This window comes from Heliangelus exortis, chromosome 3, assembly GCF_036169615.1.
Source record: "Heliangelus exortis chromosome 3, bHelExo1.hap1, whole genome shotgun sequence".
In the NCBI taxonomy this organism is placed as follows: domain Eukaryota; kingdom Metazoa; phylum Chordata; class Aves; order Apodiformes; family Trochilidae; genus Heliangelus; species Heliangelus exortis.
In genome coordinates, this window is record NC_092424.1 from 69949870 (window position 1) to 69970925 (window position 21056).

Sequence of the window (21056 nt, forward strand, 5' to 3'; positions counted from 1 at the left end):
AGAGAACATGATCATGTTTTCTGAATTGTCAGACTTGAAGGCATTCCCTCTAGACACCACCTTCTTTTAACACCTACATGTTCTTACAGTTTGGGAGGCAAAACTAGAATATATGGAAGTGGGAGAAGAACAGAGTAGCACAGTAACTGAGGTAGCACAATATAAGCTGAAGAAGATGAGGGGGAGTTTCCAAAGAGAAGAATAGAAATAATGGGGAATGAACAAAAGGTAAGGGCAGTGGGTATAGAAAAGGCCTTAAGTCCCATACTAGTTGTTTCTGCAAGTGTCAATATCTCACACAGTTTTACTCTTCCAGAGATTACAAGTCTTCTCTAGAACCCACGTAAACTTATTCTGTGGGCTCTCTCTTTTGAAGTAGTGATAGGAACCAGGACTATCCCTTGTTAACAGAAATCTGAACAGTCTTGCAAAGGTAGTGAGCTACTCACATGCAGAAAGTGCATAGCATGTTTTGAGTAACTACTGTGAGGAAGTACATACACAATCTAATGTCTGGAAATACATTTATTTTCCATTTTTAAAAAGGAAATTAAAATTAATTACCAACTTTGTGATTCAGAATATAACAAGACTCTTGTATTTTATAGGTATCTCTGGTTGGTGAATTCTACATGACTGCTTAAGCCCATGACTTCTTTAGCATGGGAAGAAGGCTGTAACACATCAGAACTCCCTGGTTCTGATACAAACTGGTTTTCACTCACAGAAAGAGGAGGAATATTAGGCCTAACATTCAAGGACTTTATTGAGTCCGACTAATAAAGCACCATTTGCACAAAATGTTCCAAATAGAAGTAAATCTCAAACATTGGCAACATTTAAACCAGGAAAGCTAACTAGACAGCAACTTGGAAAAACATACAGCATGCTGCCTTCTGAAGGTGTCACCTGCATAAGCTACAATTATACTAAAACTTACTTATATACATTTTATAAAAATATGAAGCAGAACATAGGCTAGTTGCTTCAACAGCTTGTCTTCACCCTCTTTTTAAAAAAGACATAAAACTGGTAAGTGCTGAAAGTCACAGAAAAGCCTCTTCTTCAAAAGTTCCTTCCTGATAGGATGCCTTAGTTTGTGTTGCCACCACATGAAAGATTTCTTACCATTCGTGTGCTCCTGATAAAATGTTGGTCTCCTTCCTAACTTCTAACTGCATTTTCAAAAGTAAAGTACTGCTTACATGGGGGCGTGGGACTCAGTTTATATTAAAGTAAATTTCTAAAGCATTCCATTTTATTGCCTCTCAATTCCCTTTTATTTCTTTGATGACCTTTATCTTATGTCAGAAAAATGGAATTATGAGCATACAGTACATCTACAGAACTACAATTCTAATCTTGTAAGATCCTCCTCATAGGCAAATCTAAGCACCTGATAGTTTCATTGTTTGTCCTTAGAGACTTTTTATTTTCCATCTTAATTTTGATAAGGTGAACAAAACCAGTTGTACTTAAAGTATTCTAGCAACTTAACGTAACAAAAATATACAAAAGTCATAACAGGCCATGCTGAAAGTCCACCTTGCTCAGTGTCCTCTAACAGTGACCAAAAAGCAAATAGATATCTTAGATACCTCCAGGAAATAGAGAGTGCTGTTGAGGTGCCCTGCCTGCAGTTCTCTTTTAGTTTCTGCCATCGTAATTTTCACCTGGGATCTATTTCCATAATCTTCTGTTTTCTTCCATTTTCCCCTAACGTCACTCAATTTCTCCTCAAAGTATTTTCCTTTGTCCACCTCCTTCATTCTCCCCAAACTTCCTTTCTTCTAGTTAATTTAAAACCCAAAAATGTGACTCAAATTTTTATAGATTTTGTTTTGGATCTTTGATACATTTATGTTTTCAGGTCTTTGAACACCTAGGAGAGCAATTTCTAACTTTTCACATAGCTCTCTGAGCAGCACAGGCACTACAATAAGTAAAAGATACAGACTGTTTATATATAAACACAAGCACTGAACTACAGACATATGTTGTGTGCATTGTAAAGCCAGACATGATGTATCTACACCCCAAAATCAAGACATTTCACTAAGCAGTAAGAAGAACAGATTTAGAGCGATGCTAAGCAGTTCCTTGGAGCCTACTCAGGCAATCCCGGTGTATCAAAAGGACTACCAGGCATAAAGTTGTTCTTTCAGACTAGATCAGAGCTCAGTCCTCCTGAATGTAGATAATCCTGAGACAGACATGCCATTTTTGCATAGGTGTGCAGTGAGAGGAAAAGGGGCAATGTTTTAAAAGTTGAAGATGGGAGATTATGTTAGACATTAGGAAAAAATTGTTTCCTGTGAAGGTGGTGAGATGCTGCCACAGGTTGCCCAGGGAAGTCGTGGCTGCCCCCTCCCTGGAGGTTTTCAAAGCCAGGTTGGATGGGGCTTTAAGCAACCTGGTCTAGTGGGAGGTGTCCCTGCCCATGCAGGTCCCTTTGAGGTCCCTTCCAACACAAACCTTCTACACTGTGATCTGGATTTATTCTTAATGCCAGCAATAATCAGGATGGCATACAAGTTATTCATTAGGTTCATTTGGCTAGTTAAGCAATTGGGTATTTTCCCTTCAATGAAAAGTTCCCAAATTCTACATGGATTACAACGGGAAAGCTGCAATGATGTGTTGGGAGAATATATCCAACCAGGAAGTCTCTAAAAAGAATAGTGACAGATAAATAACTAGTTTTTTCTCCTTTGAATGCCTGCCATGGGGGGGAAGGAAATGCTCTTGTCACAAAACAAATGAGGGTGTCACATTGCACTCTCCCTCAGGTATTTATACACATTCCTAAGACCCCTTCTGAGCCTTCTCTTCTCCAGGCTCAGCAGTCCCAGCCCTCTCAGTCTTTCCTCACATGAACACCATGACCTTAGTAGCTGGACTCTCCCCAGCTGCTCAACACCTCTACTGCACTGGGGTGCCCAGAACTGGACCCAGCACTCCAAGTGTGGTGAAGGTTTTCAAGACATGACTGAATCAGCTGCAGGCTAATCTCTTCTAGGCTCCCTTTTCCACAAAAGATGATCTTTTGAGGTCCTTTCCAACCTGACCTGTTCCATGAACCTAGTGTCCTCCAGGTCCCCCAGATATTCAGCAAAGCTGCCTTCCACCTGGATGGACCCCAGTACATACTGGTGCCTGGAGTTGCTGGTCCCCAGGTGCAGGACTTTGCACTTGCCTTCATTTCTTTCAACAGAGGATTACATCACAAGCAACACCACCAGAAAAGACTAAATCAAAGGGAATAAAAACTATAACTGATATCACTGATATGAGAAAGGATAAATAGCAGAAAGGCAACAAAAGTTGTAAAAATATGTTGACAAATAGGCCAACTATACTCTGAGTCATCCTAAAGATGAGCAAGTAACAATTCCTCTATAAACACAATCATGGGCATAATCCATTATTTATGGCAGCTCCAGCAATAAAAAGAATATAGTATTCTATTTATACCACTGTTGATGAAGAACCTCATTCACATGTTAAATAGTATGGTTTAAAAGAATAATAAAGGTTGATGAAAAACCTGTATCCTTATCCTTTACATTCTTTGCAGTATTTGCATCTTCTGCCTAATACAGAAAATATTAACAGTATTTATTTCTGGCAGGGTATCTTTAAGCAAACAGACAACTGATAGCCTAGTTTTAACCGTTAAAAAAACCCACCCAAAATACTTGCCTAAACATGTTTGAACCCCCCAAAAATTACAGAATCTTCATTTTCTTAAGTTCAATCTTGCAAAAGCATTCTTACTCTAAAATAAATTTAATCTAAATCCATTGTTACTCTCAACCTACCTAGGCTGAATTTGCACTCCTCCTTTACCCCTTGGCACGGCCCATTTTCCCATTCTAAAATTACCACTATAATAACAACAAGGTAATAAGGACTCTCCAAGACCTAAATCTCCTAGATGTGGAGACCAATGATTTTACCCTTAAACAAATTACTTGAGTTGAAAAACTGCCTTTGGAGTAGGCAGTACAAATAAGCCCAAACTCCACTCTCTTTCACAATTGAAGAGACCAAAAGTAATAATAGCTGTCTGTTGCTCTTTTCCTCAGAACTCTACAAAAAGTGCTGAAAAAAGAATTATTCATTCTAAACATTCTCTCAGTATCCTCTAACCCAATACAAAAAGAGGCACCTTCTTGGAAGGGCAGGTGCCATACTTTTTTCAGAAAACCCAGTAGAAAGCTCTACCTATGAAAGCTTTTACCCCATTCAGCTGTTTTTTAAATTCATAGTCTCAATAGCTAGTGGAGCTGAGGCAGAAAGAGAGAAAGATTAGTTAAGAGTAGATAAATTTCCTGTTTCCATGACTTCATGAGAATATACATACAAAACAAGAAAAGACAAATCCTGAAAGAAGTCTGAAAGAAGTCTGGAGAATCTGCAGCAATATCAGCCAACTCATACAAAAAACTAATATTCATTCCATGTCTTTTGTTTCAAGAATTCATCCGGAGCAAAACAGAATGGATGCTCCCTTCAGGAAGCTATCTCCTCTGTAGGAATCCTTCTCTTTGAGGAGAAAAAAAAATATTTTGGGCACAGATGTGAAGCTAGTTTAATCAATCAGACAAGTGATTTCCAGCATTCACTTTTCCTCTCCTTTTATAACTTCCTATTGAAGCATTCCAAAACTCTAAAAAGCACAAGAAACTGGTCTTATGGAAGCAGTTCATGAATATCTCTCAAGGATTCTGTCAAACAGGGATTTAACAGGGACAGCAATTAATTTTCATAGAAAATAGGGTATAGTCTCTCTTCTTTACAGCGCTTTCTAATCTCTTTGTAGCTAATTATGGAAATCACTTATTAGAAAATGTCTAGAGCAGGCCACTTGAAAATCAACAGTTTGCCATCACCTATGTTTCTAAGGAGTCCTGGAATGACATTTAAGCTTTCAGTACATTGAGAAATTGGAGGAGGAAAAAAAATAATTCATCTTTTCTCACCAGGGAAACTGTTGCTCTTCATCAGCAAATCTGCCATCACTGTTGACACTTCTGTTGAAATATATGAATGCAAAAAACATTTTAGAAGTTTCATTTCTATAGCAATCACAGTAAGTGGCAAGGCAGAATGCCTGGGTGAAGATTTAAACAAAACTTACTGTTTCCTTATGACTGTCAGAAATTGCTCCTTGCTTTCCTGAGGTAATATGTCAGTAAATTCAATCAGCTTCAATTAATATACCTATTCTATTATAACTAGATCATTATTTGAAAAACAGAATTGCAACAAAAATAGCAAATCTCTTTGCCTCAAAAGGTCCTTCCTCTTTTTTTCCCCTCAGTATATTCATAAAGTAGTAGTGATTTCACCAGCACTGTTCATTCTTTTCATCAGTCCTTGGGATAGCAAAAGAATTTGAGATACAAAGCAAGCATGTCTCTTCCTAGAATAAAATACTTCTCTTCTGTTACCTTTGGAATAAATATAATAGCATTAATGGCAGGAAACTGCTATGTTATTTTGGCATGCTCTAGTTTCATCATTAGCAGAAACTAAGCTTTAGAAATGTTATTTTGGTACATACACAGGAACTGTGGGGAAAGGGGAGTAAAGAGTTTCATGCACCTCCTCCTGTATTAAGTATAGTATTTCTATAATCCTCTTGCTTAATTACAGCAAGAGTTTTAATTCACTGGGATACAGAATTGAGGCAGACACAACTGCTTCATATGGACAGGACTCCAGGTAATTAAAGTTTTCATACTCCTCTAAGCCCTCATTCGATTATTCCTGAATACAATGTACTTTAAATGGAAAATATCTTTTAACCTAATACAAGATGCCTCAAGTATTTATGACACAGAAGATGCAATCTAAGCATAGAAACCATGTAGTACCTGTAAGCGTATTCTTTTGAGAAAGAATTCTAAAACTCTGCTACCCCTCTGTGGTACTGGAACCTTTTATATGCAACTCCTATCAAGACCAAACTCAACAAACTGTGCTGCAGGATAGGTTTGTGATACCTTTCAACCACCTCATTAGATGATGGATGACATCTCTGAACTCAGAAAAGGATATAGCTCAAGGTCTGCCTGACTTGTGTAGTGTCATATGAAAATACTGAACCAATACATTATTGGTATAAATCTTAGTAGTGAGTTAGAAAGTTTAAGAGCAGTTTGGATTACCAAGAGCCATTTCATCATGCGATGGCATGAACTATTTGAGCTGATAACATGAGGGATCTTTGTTCTTTACTAAAGGGAAAGCATTTTCGTATTACTTTAGCTATGTCTGATACTCTAAAGCCATATGAGCACTGAAATGTTGTCAGTGATCCTTGGTGCAAGGTTTATAAAGCAGCACAGGCAGCAGCTCTTGGCAGCATTGGCAGAAATCACCTCTGTCTCTAGTATATAGAAAGGACACACAACCTCCAGGAGAAGGCAAAGATACATCATTCAAAAATTCAGATCTTGCCTTCAACAGAGAGAGGGAAATGTACAGTTCCTCTATTTTGGAGAAAACTAGTCAGAACAAGATTGGAAAACATTTTTCTGTACTATCTGAAGGCCAGTAATTTGAGATGTAATTTAAGTGATGGGTGAGAGTCAACTACCTCTAGTATTATTCTGCCTAACTGAAACATGGATGTGACAAGCTTCATGCATTAACATTCCATCTTTTATGGTTAGAATCATTAGTATCTTAGCCATCATGTTAAGATACATGTCAGAAAAGTAAGTAGCAGGTCATAGAGAAATTAATCCAGCAGAGGTTAAAGAAAATTAACCTTAACAAGCTATTCTTCAAATACGCATAATGATCTTTGAAGAATATGAAAATGAAAAAATATTATTTTTCCATTTCAACTTTTTATATCTTCTAAAGCTTCTCTTAAACAGAGAAACCAAACTGAAAATGTGCCATATGACTTCACGTTTCAGTAAGCAATCTTTATGGTAATTGGCATTTTTTTGCCTGTTATTAAGCATTATTTTGATAGAAAAGCCAGTCATTCTCAAAAACTATCATGGTAATCAAGGTAAATCATGACATTCTGTGGTTCAGGCTACCAGGAAACTCAGTGATTAAAGGTACACAATGCTATATGAATGGATGATTGAGAAGTGCACCAGTGACAAAAATTCAAAATAAGAAAAAAAATTCTGAGTTCTCAAATTTATGAAGAACCATATAATTTGAACAGATAGCAAGGGTGTATAATGAATTAATTGTTTCATCATACCTGCAAGTTTCAAAATTATGACTCAGAGGACGAGCATTCTTTCCAAATTGTAAAAGTATCAACTGACCTCTTCTTATTAGAGACACTTGGATACCATTAACACCCATTTCAACTACAACACTAAAGCACTTCACACCACACCTTTACTAAATAAAAGTCAAGTTATAGTAACTTACGTAATATGATAAACCATCCAGTCTTTACCCAAACATAAAAGCACAAAAACAAGCTAGAAAGAATATATTTACTGACAAACATTTATATTTAATAGTGACCAAGTGTTTATAGGATGTGATTTGAAAATTAACTCTTATTTATCCTTTGCTGTAGAGATTGCCAGGTTTGTCAATGTTATTAGCACAAACTGGTTGTTTGTCCAACTACTAAGGCAGCAACCAATACATGCACTGAACACAGTGCCACAGACTATTCCCCTCTGTGCAAGAATTGAAATCTGAATCAAAATTAAAAAACCCAAACATATTTAATTGTGAATTACAGAATGAATGTAGTAATCTAGGTTCACTAAAAACAGTCTGCATGCATGTAAGTCTCGTTAATGTCTTAGATCTGTTTGGACATTTAAAAAAAAAAAAAAAAAAAGAACTAAAATAAATAAATAAAATAAAATTCAAAGCCACAAAGAAATTCTGCCTCTACTACTGATGATGTAAAGCCTGGGTTTTGTGTATGGTCATATATTTCCCCAATACCAGAGCTGAAAACATGGTTCTACTCATCCATGGAGCTCAGGGAAGAATGCATAGCACCTTAAAACAACAGGCTTGAATTGCAAAAGCAAGCACATTGAATTTAAACTTGAGTATTCTATATATAATTATTAGAAGACTTAAAGTGTTAGCAAAATTGAAGTTATTTTATATCAAGCAACATCCTAACAACAATTTTTGACAAAACTTTTAGAAACTTTGCAATCGAAGCGTTAAGGCTTTTTCATAAAAATCTAAACATAGTTTTGTTTTGATGCATAGATACTGCCATTTTAAAATTCCATCAATTTTTAAACATTGTGATACTTGCACAACTGAGTATCTAGGAGGAAGGTAGTAAGAAGGTGCACATTACAATACCTGAGAAATACTGACCTTTCTCCTCTCAGCTGAAAGAAAAATTTTCCTGCTGTCCCTTTTTGGAAGCCTTCCCTCTCCAAGCTGCTGATATGCTTATTAAAAATTAATTGACTACTTTCATCATTAAATGGTGTCTATTACCTTTGCTCTGCTAAGCAGTTGCCATTACTTCTGCAAAGATAATTATTCATTGCAGATGGTTCTTCAGAATCTAACTTCTCTTCATCTGAAACAGTGAAAGATAATACATTATGCAGAAGTGTTCTTACACAATAAATACATGCAATGCAGATCAATTTATTAGTTTGTCATGTTACATTATCAAATTTTTTTGCATCAATTTAAAAGGTGAGAAAGCTTAAGACTACCTAGAACAAAGTAGTCAAAGTCTTCTTATGAACATAACTTATTAAAGTCTTTAGGTTTTGTGTTTTAACGTTTTAATCTTTAACGTTTTAATGTTTTAATCTATTTATTTCCCTTTTACTGATAGGTGGATTGTGCCTTGTGAAGTGATTTCAGGATCTGAATATTACAAGGGAACTCAAGTAAAGGCAGATGTCACTCTTACACCTTCATTTGTACATGTGGTGAGAACCTGCACAATAACTTCCGTGTTTTTCTATTTGCACATTCCTCAAATGGGGTAAGAGGGAAACTCAGGCTAACTACTTCAGATTCTCAAATTCTCCAAAGAGTAACATCAACTTATTATGGATAAGGGATTAAACTACATATTGGGATACACGATGTAACATACAGAGTTTGTACTGAAGTACAGAATTTGTAATGAAGTAAATTTTAGTACTTTTTGTAGAAGCCTTATTTTGCAATAATGTAAAAACTGAGATATTAGGTTCATCAGGTAAAGTAACAATCCCAGGCAATGTAAGAATTGTCATTATTACAAATAAGTCCTCATTAAAGACAGAGTTCCAGCACATTCTATCACGAGCCGATGTGCATAACACCAACATGTCATTTCCCATTTGCAAGAAAATCACTTTTAAATCTTACACTAAGCAATTTTTATTAAGTCTCCGCTAATGAAACTCTTAACAACAAACATGACGTAGTTGGAGACCTGTCAAGACACATAATTAATTTTTAGTCCTCCTTTCATGCTCAATAATCCCTCAGGGAATCTCTGTAGATAATGCCATCTCATTATCTCCTTAATCATTCCAGCATTTAATGTCAATTTTACCTATTGAAGAAAACTTTCAGCAAAAATTCCAACACTGAGAAACCTAAGTAGCTTTCAGAAGTGAAAGCCACTATAATTTTTGGAAAAAACGTTTTCAAAACTGCCATAAAGCCATTTAAATCTTTTTTAAATTTACTCTAAAAGGACATGCAAGCCCATTAATACAATAAAAATGTAATTAACAGTGTTAAAATCCATCATGCCATTCTTTTTCTAGGAAATAATATGTACGAAAACATTCTTACTCTGATCAGGAGGAACCATTTTAGCTGAAAGGAAGTTTCCCTGAGAAGCTCTTCTAAATAAGTGTGCCCGAGCACTGCTGACTTTCCTAAGCTCTGCAGCAACAGAAGGAGGCTTTGGAAGGAAAATGGAAGAATCTTCATCTTTTGCAAAAGTGACTATTGGTTTCTGTGACAAAGACAAATATGACATTTTAATAAAAGCAAAAATTAAAAAATAAAACTAAATTATTTATACAAAAGGCTAAGTCCACTATAGAATAGTTACAAAAGCTACACAGGTTTGCTCATGAAGAAATGTTAATTTTCATATCTAGAACCTAACTACACCATTGCACTGAACAAACCAGATATCTATACCATTAGCACAACAGAAAGCTATATAAAAGCAAACATTCAGGGGTGCAGAAAACAAAAACTAGCCTGAACAGAGTAACTGAAAAGCAGAATTATTTATTTCCCCCATAAATTCTCATTTAACATCATCTGGAGTATGCTTATTTGTAAAAAAAAGAGCTGTACCAAAGATTTGTGCTAAAAATTCTACAGGCATATATATTCTTCATGATTTGTTTCTGAGCAGTACAGTAGTATTTCCAAAACACTTCAACTGAATTCTTTATCATATGTACCACTTCCTATCACACTGAAACAAATCACACAGATTCAAAATTATTTAAGTTCTAGTTTTATTTATGTCAGTGTCTTGCATCCTAAAGCATATGACCAACCCCCTGAAACTCTGGTACAAAACACTTGCTGTGCCTACATAAATGCATTGCCTTCTAAGATCAAGGTTCTTTACCAATTTCCTTACAATAAAAATCCATTAGAAAGTCTCCAGTCCAATCCTTCAGAACTTCCCCTGCCAACAACTGAAGATAGCCAAGAGGCAAGACCCACTCCCCACAACCACTGTGACTAGTACAAGCTCCACTTTTATTTTCTAGCTTATCTACATTGGGAAAGAAGAAAAGGCAGTTTCTGCATCAGTCTTAACATTAGTTTTCTCTAAGTTTTTTCCACTCTCACACACAAGACAAATGAAAATCTAACACCAGTATTAGAAACCAACTGTAGATATATTTATTATAAATATGGTCTGATTTTTTTTTCATTTGGTTAGATAAATATATTACCTTACCAGAATTATTTAAGTATAACATTTATTAGATTTCCCCCCCTAATTTTGCACATTTAGATGCCTTTAAGAAAAAATATATACAGCAAGCAGACTTAATTTAGCATGCCCTGTTCTCTCAGGTACTAGACAAATAATCATGACAATCTTGGATTTAAAGATTAAGTAAGAAAATTGAAAGAGCAGACAGACATAAGTTGAAAACAATTCAAAATTTTCAGAGGGGAAAAGGAGTTCTTACAAGCATTTCTATCTGGTTTTTAGGTAAACTGCAATCATTACATTTTATAGATGCGTAAGTCAAACAGAAACGTCAATCAACCTAATTATTTTCAAGTTATTTATCACAGAACCACAGAAGGTTGATGCTGGGAGAGACCTCTGGAGGTCGTCTTGCCCACCCCCCCAGCTCAAGAAGAGCCACCTAGAGTTAGTTGCACAGGACCATGTCTGGGCAGCTTTTGAAGATATCCAAGAATGGAGACTCCACAACCTCTCTGGGCAGCCTATGACAGGGCTTCATCACCCTCACAGTGGAAAAAGTGTATCTGAAGTCCAGAGAAAACCTCCTGTATTTCAGTCTGTGCCCATTGCATCTGGTCCTGTCACTAAAAAGAGTCTGGCTGCATTGTTTTTGCACCTTCCCTTCAGGTATCTATATAAATGGGTAAGATCCCCCCTGAGCCTTCTCTTCTCCAGGCTGCATGGTCCCAACTCTCTGAGCCTTACTTCATCTTTTTGGCCCTTTTTTGAACTTCCATTTGCTCCATGTCTCTCTCTTGTACTGGGGGGCCCAGAACTGTGCCCAGCACTGCAAGTATTGCCTTATCTTACATCTTCTAATTCTTTTTGATGCTACTTAAAATTATAATGCAATACTTAAAACAGTTTAAGTTGTTTTCAGGTTTCTTTTGGGGAAAAAAATGACTTACTGAGTCTCAGACTAACACTGCAGCAGGCTTCCATTTCTCTCCACCCAATTTAAACCATATCTTTTCACACAACTGCTACACATTTTTATGTCAGTATTGCATGAGTTATTTCCAGAGTACTCACGTTATGCAGGGGGCTAAGACGAATACCAGACACTGGTCTTGATTCAGCCAAGTCAAAACTGGATGCATGAAGACTGGCATAAAGAAATTAAAACAAAACATGAATAAAGCAGAAGCAAAGTTTTGTGTGTGGTGTTCGTGGGTTTTTCAAACTGCATGCTTCTTTCCTTTGCCAATAAATATGGGGGAAAGGAGGAGAAAGGAATAGTGACACTGCGCTTCTGCAGTATCACTCTTCTTCCATGAATGCTATTTTACTTTGACATCAGGGATTTCAGCAGAACTAAGGGAGAAGAGTTACACCTGCCACAATACAGTTAATTTCATACACATCTATAACATTTCTAATCCAAATCTAAGAACCTCAATTCACACACAAACCCAACAGCAATTTGTGCCCAAGCTATCTGACACAAGCTGCAGAACACTGAAGGGCAGAAAACCCAGGTTTGCACAGCCATGAGCACGTTCCTTCCCATACACAGGAGAAACACTGTCAGAAGCAGCACAGGTGTCACCCAGAGTGATCTCAATACCTGGTCACCAACAAACAGCCAAGTCACTCTCACAGTCCTGCCTTCTGTTGGGGCACAACATTGCAGGAAGGAATATCAGATATGTACAGGGCCTGAAGCTATTGTGCCATGAAAACAGCATGGACACTGACTTACCCATATGGCCCTTCAACCACGTTTCAGAATCCTTTCTGGCATGCCTGACACCTGACATTACAAATACAGCTCATATCTCCTCCCTACAGTCATTACAGAATTGGCACAAACAAGGAGAGCTTAAAAATTAATGGCAAAATGGATGCAAAAAGCCCAAGATACTTTTTTTTTTCTTCTGTTGTCATGAGAGACAGATCTGTCGAGCTCTGTGAATTATGCTAGATAACAAAACTCCACAAGGAAATAATTTTGAAGTAGCACAAATTTTGTTTCAAAATTAGCCTTTCATACTGCCAAGATCTACAATTTTATATTTAAGAAGATCTAGCATATAGTTTGTAAGGAAAAGCTGAAGACTATCTCAATTAAAAGCATACACCGTCTTAAGAAAAAGGTGAACTACAGACCTGCTTCCTAAGCTATTCTCCACATACAAAACTAGTGTAATGATTGCCACTCATAGTTCTAATCCACAGGAACTTCCTGGACATGTAGATTAACACCAACAGTAAGGATCATTAGAAGAAGGCAAATGATGTGATTAGAAATAGAGGTTAACACAGGGGGAAAAAATCACAGGAAACACAACAAAATTACACAATAAAATCTATTGCTTCTAAAGAATATTTGAAAAAATCTTGCAGCCGCAGTACCTAAAAGTTGAGGGGGGTCTATTTTGAGGAGCTCGTGAGGATCCAGATCCAAAAAGTTTCCTTTGATCCTCAGTAGGTGTAAATGGTCTCCGAGTTCTCAGTGTTCGTAGAATATCTCTGGCTTCATTTATGATCTCAGAACTGGTCTTCTGCTTTGACACTGAAAGCCTGTAGAATGGTTCTCCCTTTTTGTTCTTGGAGTGCTGCATTCCTCTGCAAAGTAGTGCACAGGAAGAACACTACAATATACATGAAAGGCACAACATATCATGCTACTTTTAAACTGCAAACCATTAATTCTTCAAAGTTTATGTTATTGTAATGCAGTGAAAAAAAGAATATTATAAGAAGATCCTAGATGGTGGTGAAGTAGTGGAAAATAAGGCCCACTGATACTGCATTTCACTTACTATTTCTCAGTTCTGTAGGAAAATGTTGAAGAGCAGAAAGCATCTGGCACAGAGTATTTAGAGGAAGCCAAAATACACTACAGACAGTACCACAGTGCTTTCTGGGCCAAACATGATACTCTCCATTACTATGGAAAATCTATTTCTTAACACTTCATACTGACAAAACATAACCAAACAGAAATTCAATAATATCTTGTAAAGAGATACTTTCTTTCCAATGAATTTAGGACATACCCAATATAAGTTATTGATCTTACCAAGGGCATCTTCCTCATACATCAAAGAGACACTGTCATGAGTAACTGAAGCACAGTTACCAGTAATTGATAAGCAGAGACAAGGAAGGAACAGGCAATCCATTTTTTTCCTCTGAGAGAAATGCCTCCCCAGCCCACCCCCAAGCAAAAGCAAACAAAGATAACACTAACTTAAGATAAATTATCAACTCAAACTTTCAATTAGTGTTCTGTCCTGCTGCTAGCAAATGCAACAGGCAGTGAAAGACTTGCTTTATCATCCCTCAAGGCACCCAATTGTATTCCAAGCCACAACTGTATTTCTCATTTCTTAGTTCACTTCTTCTCGTGTTTTTTCACTTCTAAGTGTTTTTACATTTCCAACTACCTCATCCTTCTTTCAGAGCCTGTACATTCTGGCTAAGCTTCTTTAAGTGATCCATTACCCAACTCCTTCAGCTGAACTATACAAAATAAGACTGGATGCTAAGGAGCAGTATACCAACCTCTTTCACTAAAAGATGTGTAATTACAAAACACAGGAACAGTAGGGAACCCAAGACTGTCCGTGTTTTTAACCTGATTACCTTCACATCACTTTTCTTCACCGTGACTGAATTTGGTTGTCTGTGCTCTCTACTCTTACTTGATCACATGATTCACAACAGTTACATAAAAAATTCCATGGCAGAAGTTTGCTTAGAGCAATTACACAGCTATTCCTCAGTGAATAGGGAAGCTAGATTATGGTTCCCTATTCTCCCAGTTGTTCAGAGTTAAGATTTTGACCTTTAAGTGGAAGACCTTCTCTGTAGGCCACGTCTGATACAGTTATTATCCAGCATAAATGGAAACAATAGCTGTGAATAAATACTAAACCATAGTCAACATGACTCTACAAATCAGAAATTTTAAATAATTCACATTTCTTCTTTTATGGTCTATATATATCCACCCATCTTGCTAAATATTAAAACAAATGTTCTCAAGTAACGTAGTATCTTACACTTTATCCACAAGTAATTCTTTATCTGAATGAGTATGGCTGCTGTGCCATCAAGGTACAACCACATCTCTTTCTCAAAATACAAAGACAATTTGTACCCTCTACTTTATAATGCCTAAAGCCAAAACATTTAAGCATCAAGCAAGTGCTCTGCTATAGAAGCACGAGAGAAGCTTCACGTGCTCTTCAGTGTCCCGCACCCCAGAAGCTTTGAGGAAGCACTTTCAGACATATTATGACCACTCTCTTCCTAGAAAACTGGATGACCCAGACCTGTGCATAAGGGAAAAACCCTCTTGTCACCAGAAGTTCTGACTTTGATGAGCATAAGAAGGGAAAAACCCTCTAGTCACCAGAAGTTCTGACTTTGATGAGCATAAGGTACCCAAAACATTCAATCATTGTTTGAAATAAGGTGCAATAAATGACTGCAACAAGCAGAAAAGTGGAAGCATAGGATGAAGGAGCAGCACAAAGGCAAAAGGGAAACTACTACACTGGATGCCCGGCACACAATCTGACTTTACACTTGGTGTTAGTTGTTTATACAATACTAGTTCTGCCTCCTTTCATATTTACTTGTAAAATTTCTATTTTTTTCCACAAAGTCTACTCTGCACCATTTTAAAAAACAAAGTATCTTGTAAATAAAAACCCACTCTACTAGTGCTTCTTTCTGGAAACCCAGCAGTGTTCCCAATCCCAGCAGGGGGCAGATAAAAGGAATGTTGCAGCATCAATGGGGACACCACAATGTATGCACAGATCTTGTCCTCCACTGATGTCACAATTTTCCAGATAGCCTTTAACTTGCACAGATGAAGAGCTCCTATCTGACTCTTTACTGGAAGGTAAAAGAGTTTTACACCACGGTAAAAGCCATACTCAGGCTTTTGTCTGTTTTTTATCCCCACTTGTTTACTGCAGAGGTCTAGTCTTTGGTGTACAGGAAGATCTGAAAGCAGCAGATAGTGGTGCAGGATCACAGAACCCCAGATTACGCCTATCTCCAGAATCGAGATAGTTGCACCCCTGCCTGCAGGGCTTATCTTGGGTCAATCAGCACATGAGAAAAGCACGGCTGACTTCACCAGATGTGGCATCCCAAGGACTCTGCCATCCTATCTCCCATCTCGGAACCAGTGTGGTTGAACTGCTTGCATACAGAGTGGGTATGCCTGCAATCACCTAAGCACGCTGAGGAGAAACCCCGGTACTCGAGCTGAGAACACTCTGCTCACCAACATCTGAATCCAGGTTTTGCCTGTACTAGCGCATCTCTAGAATAGCTGACACTCAGATACAGGTTTAGTAAGACTGAATTAATAATGGGTGTTATATATCTAATAACTTTAAACATCAGCTTAGCATATCACATATACTTAGCATATAAGTGTGTAATCACAACTGATAAACTTTCATCTTGGTGAAACGCTGACGCAGAGAAATCACAACCAAAATCAAGTATGCGCAAAGTTATCAGAATCTGAGCCTGCGCTCCTCAACAAAGCAAGATTTTCAGTGCAACCACCAGACAACATTTCCCAGAGGAACACCCTAGATAAGCAGCACCTGTGGAGAACCAGCTGAGCCGGCGGGCAGCGATCGGCCAGGAAACGAGGCGGAGGTTCTCCTCCTCCGGCCTCTTCGGGAAAGCCGCCCGGCCCACCCGGGCCACCGCGCCTCTCAACCCTTCGCCTCAGCCCGAGCCCCCGTTCCCCGGCGGCAAACCCCGAGACGAGCGTTACGGGCAGGAGGGGCGCAACTGCCGCCGGCACCGGGCGCTGGCCGCGGCGCTCTGCCTGAATAACGGCTCCCTCCCTCCTTCCTTTCTTTCTCCTTCTCTCCCTACCTCTCTCTCTCTCTCTCTCCCTCCTTCCTTCCTTCGCCACGGCGGAGGGTCGGGACCTGCGCCGGGCCCGGAGCCCAGCCCCAGTTCCCCCCTCTTTCTCCGCCACGGATGGCGCCGGCACCCGCTGTTACCATAGCAACCATACACACCATGGCCGCCGAGCCACGGGCAAAACGCAGCCACTCGGCAGCGCGACGGGGCCGAGCATGGCCCTCACCCACCTCCGCCGGGGGAGCCCGGTGCCGGTGCTGTTCCCGGTGCCGGTGCTGTTCCCGGTGCCGGTGCTGTTCCCGGTGCCGTTCCCGGTGCCGTTCCGCTCCGCGCGCTGCCCTGAGTTTCACCCGCGGAGCCGGAGATCCCGGGGACGCCACAGCGCCTGCGCAGGCACCTGCGGGCGCATGCGCAAAACGGCTCCAGGCTGGGGCCGGCAGCGAGGTCCTGGAGCGATGCTGAGACGGTTCCGTCCCGGTCTTTGTTGCCGTCTGCCCGGGCTGCCGGCCCCTCATCCCATGGGCCGGGGTAATGCGCGGGCCTGGTGCAGCGTTGGCACGTAGGATGGTGGATTTCTGTCAGCCTGGCCTGACAAGGCAATGTTCGCTTGCAGCCCAGAAAGCCAACTGGATCCTGGGCTCTATCCAAAGACGCGTGGCCAGGAGGTTGAGGGAGGTGATTCTCCCCCTCTACTTCACTCTCCTGAGACCCCCACCTGGAGTATTTTGTCTGTTTCCAGAGTCCCCAACAGGAGATGGACAAGGACCTGTTGAAGCAAGTCAAGACGAGGGCCATGAAGATTACCAGAGGGCTGGAGCACCTCCCCTGTGAAGAGGCTGAGAGAGTTGGGGTTGTTCAGCCTGGAGAGGAGAAGGCTCTGCAGAGACCTTATAATGGCTTCCCAGTACCTGAAGGGGCTACAGGAGAGCTGGGGAGGGACTTTTACATAAGTGTGCATGGTGACAGGATAAGGAGGGAATTTCAAGCTGCAAGGGGGTAGATTTAAGCTAGACGTTAAGAAAAAATTCTTCACTGTCAAGGTGATGAGACACTGGCCCAGAGAAACTGTGGGTGCCCCCTCCCTGTAAGTGTTCAGGGCCAGGCTGGATGGAGCTTTGAGCAGCCTGGTCTAAGGAGAGGTGTCCCTGCCCAAGCAGGGGGGATGGAACTAGATGGCTTTTAAGGTCCCTTCCAACCCAAACTATTGTATGGTAATGTGATTTTATAGCAGTGGATAGCAAAAACCCAGTTTTGAGCTGAAAAAATGTTATGTTTTGGAAATACTGGATATGCCTTGTTACAGTAATTTCTCTCTGAGCTGAGATTTACAGATTGGAAATGGAGACATTGTAAGTTTTGCACAGTAAAATAAGACAGGAACTCAGGCATGGTGCAGCAACAACCACAAAACTGATCAGACACCCAGGATTAGATCATCAGATGGCTCATCTCAGTGCCTTCCTGATGGGCCAGAAGTGCTACTGCACCTCCTGATCAGCTCCTGTTGTCTGACAGGCCAAAAGACAGACATTTTACAGACATTTTTTTGACACAGTCCATAGCAGAGCTTCACACAATTTGGCCCTACAGGCTAGAGAGCTTTGGAGTGGCATGAGGGGCTCACTTGTAGTGTCCCCCTGAAGCAGCCTCCTGGGTGAGGCCCTACCAAAGGTGAATCCACGTCCAGGTTTCAGGATCCTGTTGGCCAGGTGCAGCAGGGTCTGAAACAGCTCCCTCATGTGCCTCCTGCTGCCAGGATGAGTGTTGTGGTCATGGCTTGTATAAGGAAGTCTCCAGACATGTTACCAACAAAGACAGGCCTGTTATGGCAAGTTGTTCATGCCTGATGAGGACAGGCTTTGTTCACTATCTCTGAATGCATTTTGAAATGTATCGTAAAAAACTGCAATAGGAGAGTGGTTATTATTTTTGTGGGTAATAGTAAAACACAACAAATACTGCTTCATCTAACCAAGCTTCTCCCTTAGTTCCTAAATAACATACTTTAGATATATCTGAAAGCACTCCCCAACTAAATTCATCTTGTAAAATATTTATACGTACATATGGATATATATCTTACCATCTTAAAGTTCCTTATAACAATTGCGTACCAACATCATAACTCTTACTCCCTCATGTTTGTTAGATGAGAACCCTGTGGACATTTTAAATTTAATTTTTCTTTCTGAATAAAATGTTTTGTTACAAGCCTGTTAGGCTCCTTTCTTCTGAAAAGACGTCATCTTCCGTACCTCTTTTAATTCTGACAGGCATTATGATAGCAGTAAAAAGATTCCCATGTGCAACCCTAGCCGGTTTACATAACACATGCTATTATGTCTGCTAGCTTTTACTTTATCTCTAATTATTAGACATTTAGCCTTTTTTCTTCTGCAAGCAAGTTCAATACCTCAGAAGTAATGAAAACCTTGTTAGTATCCTACTTGCTTTTCTTTGTATAGTCACCCTTAAAAGCCATAGAATGTGTCTGTATGTGTGCTATTTTCAGATCTTTCACAGTTAGCTCATTCTCTGTTATTTTCTTCTGAATCTTTTTTTTAATTGAGATAATACAAAGTGAAGTTTCACAGGAAAATGTATAGATCTGTTTCCTGGTAAAGCCAGTTTACCTCTCCTTACTGTTATCATCTCATCATTCTTTAAGCAATTTTTTTAAATCCACCCACTTAAACCCACTAAGCCTTCCTTCTTGGCTTCTTCTTTAATCCTTTTCATATGCGCATTATTTCTCCTTCCCTGTTTTCCAAGTCATCAAATTGAAGAGTTAATTTTTTATTCAATTTCTGAGCTTTGGCAATTACAGCAAATATTTCTTTCTCTCAGCTGTTACAGTTTTCTTCCTTAAATCCCTTTTCTCATACGTTTTTTATTGAATGAACTCTCTCAGCACCTATTTTAAATGAGAGTACTTAATTAAATCTCCTTGTTTGCAATAGCACTGCTTTAGAGAGGAAGTACCAAAACACATAAATTGACTACATCTAGGCAAACCAATATGTGCTCAAAATGTTTCTGAGGTAAAGCAATGTGTTCTGAGCAGTTCAGCCTAACTAACAAAAAATACAGTGTATTCAATTATGTCGTATTCATTGAAATTACTTCAATTTTTAGATCTCAAAATCATGAAAGGGGGTAAGGGGGGGTGTTTGTGCTGGTATCCAGTCTCAATTTTCAGTTTGGCTAACAAATTTCTCTAGAAATGAAACTTATCTGAGTATCTAAACATACAAGGCCTATATTGCAGTGCAATTCAGAAATAGTGTACAGTGTTAAACACTTTGCCTGCCAAGTGTTGATAGATTATATTCACTGCTTCTTGTTGCTGGCCTGTAAAAGCAGAAACTCATCTTCAGGAGTGAAAAAAGCATTTCAAAAGCATTTTCACAAACTCAAATGGCAATGCAATCCCCATTTCCCCCTGTTTCTTTCATCTTTTTTCAAAACAAAACAACAGTCCCACCTCCAATCTGGACAAAAATCTTCTTGTCATACTCAACTTTGCATAGACCATCTGGTATGTGCTGTTAAATAAGCTCTGTGTTTCATATCACTTGTAGCTCATTACAAAGGTAGGTGAAGCAGTTCTTTTTGCAGCAGTCAGAAAAAAAAAACCTATGCTAGGTAGTCTAATAAATTAATCAAACAAGTTTATGAGATCTCCATTAAATGCAATGGGGAAATCTGTCACTGCTTATAGGACGAGAGGACTATTTTGGTGGATAAAGGGAGAGGAGTATATGTTGTTTATTATAAGTAAGATTTTTGACTGTTTCCCTTTATGCCCTCAGAGCCAAAGAAAGTGTGGGCATTTAAGTGGGTAGTGAGCTGGACTGAAATTTGGCTTAACTGCAGAGCTCAAAGGGTCAATATCAGCACCACAAAACACAACTGGAGGCTGCTCATCAGCAGTGTGGACCCTCAGCCAGTTTGCTGACAATGCAAAACTGGGAGGAGTAACAGAAGCACCTGATGGCTGTGCTGCCATTCAGAGGGACCATGGCAGGCTGGAGAACAGGGTTGGGGGTATTTCAAGAAGTTCAACAAAGGGAAATATGAAGTTCTGCATCTAGGGACAAATAAGCCCATGCACCAGTACATGCTGGGGGCCAACTGGAATGGAGCTTGGTGGAAAAAGACCTGGGCATCTTGGTTGACACCAAGTTAAACATGAGCCAGCAATGTCCCCTTGCTGCTAAGGCAGCCAGCAGCCTCCTGGACTGCATGAGGAAAAGCATTG

The 21056-nt window shown here is 39.4% G+C and overlaps 1 protein-coding gene across 3 annotated transcripts in view; it reads right to left on the bottom strand.

The window, feature by feature from the left end:
* Positions 1-17071, bottom strand: part of ARMC2 (armadillo repeat containing 2) — a 61358-nt gene extending 44287 nt beyond the window's left edge. Inside the window, exons 1-6 of one of the 3 annotated variants that reach the window (XM_071741208.1) lie at positions 17026-17071; positions 13298-13510; positions 11975-12047; positions 9781-9946; positions 8470-8554; positions 4986-5036 (exon numbers count right to left, since the gene is read on the bottom strand). In XM_071741208.1, the coding sequence (XP_071597309.1) occupies positions 4986-5036; positions 8470-8554; positions 9781-9946; positions 11975-12047; positions 13298-13506 (584 nt within the window). In that variant the 5' untranslated portion in view covers positions 13507-13510; positions 17026-17071. Of the gene's footprint in view, positions 1-4985; positions 5037-8469; positions 8555-9780; positions 9947-11974; positions 12048-13297; positions 13511-16524; positions 16608-17025 lie in introns of those variants that run through there. The other 2 variants (XM_071741209.1, XM_071741210.1) reach the window with 2 other exon arrangements.
* Positions 17072-21056: the final 3985 nt, after the last annotated feature.